The sequence below is a fragment of the Malania oleifera genome, chromosome 3, assembly GCF_029873635.1.
Source record: "Malania oleifera isolate guangnan ecotype guangnan chromosome 3, ASM2987363v1, whole genome shotgun sequence".
Taxonomy (NCBI): domain Eukaryota; kingdom Viridiplantae; phylum Streptophyta; class Magnoliopsida; order Santalales; family Ximeniaceae; genus Malania; species Malania oleifera.
In genome coordinates, this window is record NC_080419.1 from 99,528,046 (window position 1) to 99,534,045 (window position 6,000).

The following is a 6,000-nucleotide window of genomic DNA, read 5'->3' on the forward strand; positions in this document are numbered from 1 at the left end:
TTAATACTGACGATAGGATACAAATGAGGTCCTCTTAATGCACCTTGTGCTTGAGTGAGGCACATGTTAGGTGCCACAGGCCAAGGCCTCATTCAAGGTGCCTGACCTAAGCTAAAAAATAGCAGCAGGCATGCACTTCACTGCACTGCAGTGCCCAGGAACACATTAGGCACACTAATGAACGATCATTGTTTATCAAAAAAAACAAACCACGATAACAAAGCATAAGCTTTTAATATTTAAAACTGTCCGCTAAATGTCCTTCAGGTTCCATTTGTTTCTCGAGATTAAAGATGCTCCCTTGGAGTGACATTCCTGCAAACGAGATGTCATTCTTGTAGGAATATTTAGTTTGGTTTATGTTATAGGATCCTTGGGAATCTACACAAAATACCCGTGTTCATGTTTAGTTCAACAATCAACATGAGAATACAATCAGGCATTTCAAAAGATTACCAAAATACACTTTATTATGTATGTAATGATATATGAAGATATGTAATACAACATTAAATATTAATAATATTATAGGATAAAAATACATTACTATCATTTTATGAATACAGTAAAAATATACATATAATTAATAATATTAGCATTATATTATTATAACATACTAACATTAAAAATGCATTACTATATCATTTTATGAATACAGTCAAAAAATATATATAATTAACAATATTAGTATTATATTATTATAACATACTAATATTATTATATTAGACTTTAATATTATATTGTTATAAAATACTAATATTATTACTTTCAATTGTAACTACTTTCAATTTTCAAAAGTATTATAATAATATTTTATTATTATAAATTTTTAAAGCTTGATATACATCGCTAGCCCACAACCTAATAGCTTAAGCTTTTAGGTAAAGTAGTAATCTAATATGCTATTAGAGCTGACTACCAAGAGGACCTGAGTTCTAGTCAAGGTCTTAAATTTCAATTTTGACTCAAATTTTGAAGCTCCAAAAGTACAGAAATTTCGATGAAAATTTCAATTTCGATTTGAAAAAATAATGGAAAGCAGTAGTAAATCATGGAACTCTTTTATGAAGCTTTAGAAATGGTTATTAGGCGTAATAACATAAAATTTAGGACTAATATATTGCAAGTTAAATACATCTATGTTGTGTATGAGGTGGAAAAGTTGTAATATAATTTGTGTATAAGATAATGTGCATAAAAAATATTCAGTTAATACAAGTGAAATTCCTAAACAATTTAAATATTATTTATTATATTGATAATTTAGACATGAATGCATAGATAAAAAATGTTGTAAGTTTATTTTTTTCATATAATTTCAAAATCCCTTGTAATAATTTTTTATTTCAATAAAAAATAAAATAAATTAAGAGAGAAATTTCACTTCACTCCTAAATCTTTTACTTGAATTCCGAGGAAATTTAGTTCTATAGTTAAAATTTTGACAAGTTTTGCTAAAATTTCAAGAATTCAATAAATTTTGAATGATTCATTGAAATTTTGATGGAAATTATGTAAAATGGAAATCGAGTGCCATTTCGATTTTGAGGGTGACAGAAATCAAAATTTTCAACAATTTCTTGGAAATTGAAGACTATGGTTCTAGTCTTGTTGCCCGCGTTTATTATGAGGTGTTTAAAAAGTTATTGTATTCCCTGTAATGAGAGCTACTTATTGTGTGTTTATCTATCCACATGTTGTCGGGCTGCACATGTGGGGGAGTGTTGAAGCTTGATATACATTGTTGGCCCACAATCTAATAGCTTAAGCCTTTACGTAATGTGGTAATCTAACATAAATATCATAATAGTGTATGATAATACTGTGTAGTCTGTGTTATACAGAGCACTTATGTCCAAGTCCAACTGGCTAAAGTAGTGGGACAATTTAGTCCTGAAAAATATGATGCCCATTGGAATGTAAGAGTCTATTTTTGAACATGGGAACCTTTTTTGGGAATTTTTCAATCCCAAGAAGTGAGATTACTATTGCGACACTTTTTTTTTCTGATAAGTAATAAGTTTATAGATATCAAAATGAACACCAAATACACAAGGAGTGTACATGGGGTAAACAAATCAAAAACAGAAATTACAAGAATCTAGTAACTCAAAAACAGAAGAAAATTATTCGTTTCACAAAGCAACCAACCAATCCATCAAAGTTGTAAAGAAAAATAGCTTCAGGTCTGAGAAGGATCTTTCCTTATCTTCAAAACACCTACTATTTCTCTCCCTCCAAAGACACCACAATAAACAATAAGGAACTATTGCGACACTTTCCAAGCCCAAGACAAACATGCCAATGGGATGCCATGGACATCAGATTTCCGGGAATCCTGAAAGATCCCGCAAACCAAACAGCACCTTAATGGTTAATACAAATTAAAAAAAAAAAGAAGAAGAAGAAGAAGAAGAAAAGAGCAAAACATGAAACAGAAGCTCGATCAGGTTTGGAATTTTGATTGGCTCAATTCAAAATATTTTTAAAAAAAATTAAATTGGACTGCATATTTATTTTATATTATTTTAAATATTCAATATTTCAGTATATATTGCATCAGAAGCTATCTAGTAAGATCAGCACAGTGAACCCCTGAATTTCGCAGTAAGCAAATCAAGCCCCCCCACAATATTCAGAAGCAATATTCAGAAATGGAAATCAATAAAAAAATTATCATATCTTCAAATAAACTAGGAATAAATGTAAACAATAAGTAAAATGCTATTAAGTCAATGGAAGTGGTCTTCACCTGGGTTCCCTATCGCCATATGCAAGTAGCATCAGTGCCCCATCTTTAAAATGAACAGAATCCAGTATCACCGGAAGCACTCTGCCAATGCCTTCAGTCTGCGTTTCATCTGCCCAATCAAGAAGTTCTGTAACAATACCTCCAACTTTCTGACCCATACCTGTCTTCAATTTTTGAATTGGACCAGCGAGAAAATAAGATAACAACTCCCCCACTTTCTTAGGATAAGAGGGTGAACCTGGATTGAGGCTCAAGGGCCATATTTGAATTGAATGGTGCATTGCACTCCAAGGCTGGAGCTTTATGAATGTTGAACCTTGAGATGTATGACTTTCTTGGGTCTCAGAAACATCTACAGAAGACTCCAACATCCTGTCTTTCAAATTCACAGATTTATCGGTTGTATCCATATGTGTATTTACAGCATCAACTGTTTGTAAATCCTTACTGTTCACATTATAACCGCTGGTTTTGCCCACTCCTCTAACATTACTAATCGGAAGAAAATTTTCACTGAATTTTCTATCTTCATTTAGTTTATGTATTATCATAAGAGAAGGATAAGATACAAAACTAAAACTATTAATATGACTGCTAATATTTTTGTTCATTGTGAGAGGCCGACTGTCTGAATTATCTCCTGGTACAAGACCTTCCTTCATGTTATTCCCAAATTCTGAGCTCACCTTGATACCAGAATGATCAATGTCAGTTTCAAATCTTTCATGATCATCAATTTTCTTTGCCCCAATGTTATGAGCTCCATTCATGTTATAATTTTCTTCAGCACTACTCAACCGAGAAACGGGATAAGTATCTTCCTTTAATTTTGCCAAAAGAGGATCAAGATTCATATCAGCACAACCTCCAGATGACTGCAAACTCTTACCAATAATGCTATCAAATGAGCCGTGAAAATATGGAACTGCCTTTAACGCACTACACTCAAGAATTCTTCTTTTGGCAGTAACATTAGATGCAGAGACATCTTTCCCACTAGCCTTCCTCTTGAACTTGTAGTTTGCAGGCCCTGATGTCATTCTAGACCAGAAGTTAAGCCCTGATCCTGAGATTGTTATGCCAAATGACTTCTCGAGATCCGCATGCTTCAAATCATACTCAACACCTCGGTCCATGCAATGATGATCTCTCCAGTGCATTCCCTCCTTCAAGCATGAAAAAGACTCAGAATTGGGTAACCCTGTTAAAGGACTAGTACCCTCCTTTGGAATATCAGCTTCAGATAAACAAGTAACTCGCTCAGGAATAATATAGCCCATCTCTGCTGCTTCCCTAGCTGCATCATCCCTTTGTCTGGAGCAGCAAGCACCTGCTTTCTCCCTAGCATTCCTCCTGGTTTTCGTCCGATGGTCAATCCCTTCTTCAGTTGATAAATGCCTGTGTAAAATCCCTTCAGAAGAGGGTAACCCCAACCAAGTGTAGTCCTTCTTTTGCACAATCAACACATTTGGATGAGACAAAACTGCATCAATCACAATCTTTCCTTTCCTCAGGCTCGCAAAAGGACGAACTCGAAGTTTGACTGTAGGGACCTCGCCACATGAAAATTCTTCATTATTAGGCCCAATTGAACATGACTCCAATGTAATGCTTAAGGGTGAAATCCTCCTCACCTTACCAAAGTCAATCTCACGCTGAATGTATTCACTTAGCACCGAACAAACATTTGGCAAAACCTTAGTTTCAATAAAACTCTTGGCCTTTGCCCGCCCATACCATACCAATAAGCACGCCCCAGATGCCACAGCTAAAAAAACAGAGCACCTGAGCAACAGTAGCCCCTCCTTCCACAAAGGAGAAAAAGACCTCACCAGAGCCTTGCTACGAGCAAAAGGCTCTTTCACACATTTCACCTTGGATTTTGACCCACTCCTTGACCCATAGCTGCATCTTATTAACTCTACATTTTTCCAACGGAAATATGAAGACCCAATTGCTCGATGTATCCAGTTATTCTGGTTCGCACACATAAATCTGCGGAAAGCCCTCTTTGCCAGATATCTATCCGAAGAAAATAAATCACCATTGTTCTTTTCATTTACCGAGCTATGAAGCGGAAATCCGATAAATGGACTGTGCAGTTTAATGCTCATCGTCAAATTTTGTACACCTCCACCCAATGCAAGACATCTGTCGGGGACCAAGAACCTGCTCTTAGTCCCCTAAATCCTCATAAAACTACAAAATGCTCAAACATAAAACCCTATCGAAAGGAAGAACATAAAACACCATAAATTAGCCATTTTCATCAAATCAGACCTGCTCATCAAATATTCTGTACGACTGCCGAGAAAACCCAGAAAGAGAAAAGATTTAAAAATCAAATAACACTTTTACTTTCCTTATAGTTCTTGAAAACCGAAAAAGAAACACAAAGCCAAGCTAAAGGGGTCTTCAGATCAAAAAAAAAAGCGAAAAGTTATAAATACCTAATCAATTGATACGAGCCCGGAGAATCGAATCAAAATTTTGAAAATTAAATTGGGAGACAGATAGATAGACGAGTGGAGGAGAGGCAGAGAAGCGTAAACGGGGAAGCTCGAACCAGAGGTGATGAAATTAAGAACTGGGGAAAAGAAAATCAATTGAACGCCAGTGGAGAGTGTCTGAGATTGCTTATAGATATGTGGGTGTTGTTCAAACTCGGGAGAGAGAGAGATGGAGGAAGAGGGGGAGAGAAGGAAGGAGGAAGAAGTGGCATAGCCGTGCAAGGTGCTGCTGCGGGTGTTCAAAGATGCTGTCTTGTTTTGAAGTGCGAGGCACGACCGAAATTAGTTAGGATTGGATGACAGAAATGCCACTGTTCGATACAATACCATTTATACCCTTATATATATTTTATTTTATAAACATATTAATTAATTATTGAGAAAAATAAAAAAAACTAAGATTGATAACTTGTCAAATAATAAATAAGTTAATAATTTAATGTGCCCATGGAAACAATATTCTACCTTGATTGTATTTAACTAGTTATTATTGAGTGCATCTAACTATATTCAAGTTTTTTATGAATTTGTAAGTAATGCATTAGTGAAATTTAGAAAGAAACAATTTTGAAAAGAAAAACAAATTCAATACTAATCGTGGCAATTTCTATCATTTACTTTTAAAAGTATGTTCAAACATATATTTAATTCATTGAAATAGCAAAACTACGTCTCTACATTGAATAGTAAAGTCTTTTTTTATTAGAAAGTTGTGATTTTGAAGGCTTGAACTCTTGT

At 34.6% G+C, this 6,000-nt stretch overlaps 1 protein-coding gene across 4 annotated transcripts in view; it reads right to left on the reverse strand.

Annotated features, from left to right (window-relative positions):
* Positions 1-5,517, reverse strand: part of LOC131151912 (protein TIC236, chloroplastic) — an 81,770-nt gene extending 76,253 nt beyond the window's left edge. Inside the window, exons 1-2 of one of the 4 annotated variants that reach the window (XM_058103402.1) lie at positions 5,203-5,517; positions 2,753-4,976 (exon numbers count right to left, since the gene is read on the reverse strand). In XM_058103402.1, coding sequence (XP_057959385.1) covers positions 2,753-4,866 — 2,114 coding nt within the window. In that variant the 5' untranslated portion in view covers positions 4,867-4,976; positions 5,203-5,517. Of the gene's footprint in view, positions 1-2,752 lie in introns of all 4 variants that reach the window. The other 3 variants (XM_058103404.1, XM_058103405.1, XM_058103403.1) reach the window with 3 other exon arrangements.
* Positions 5,518-6,000: the final 483 nt, after the last annotated feature.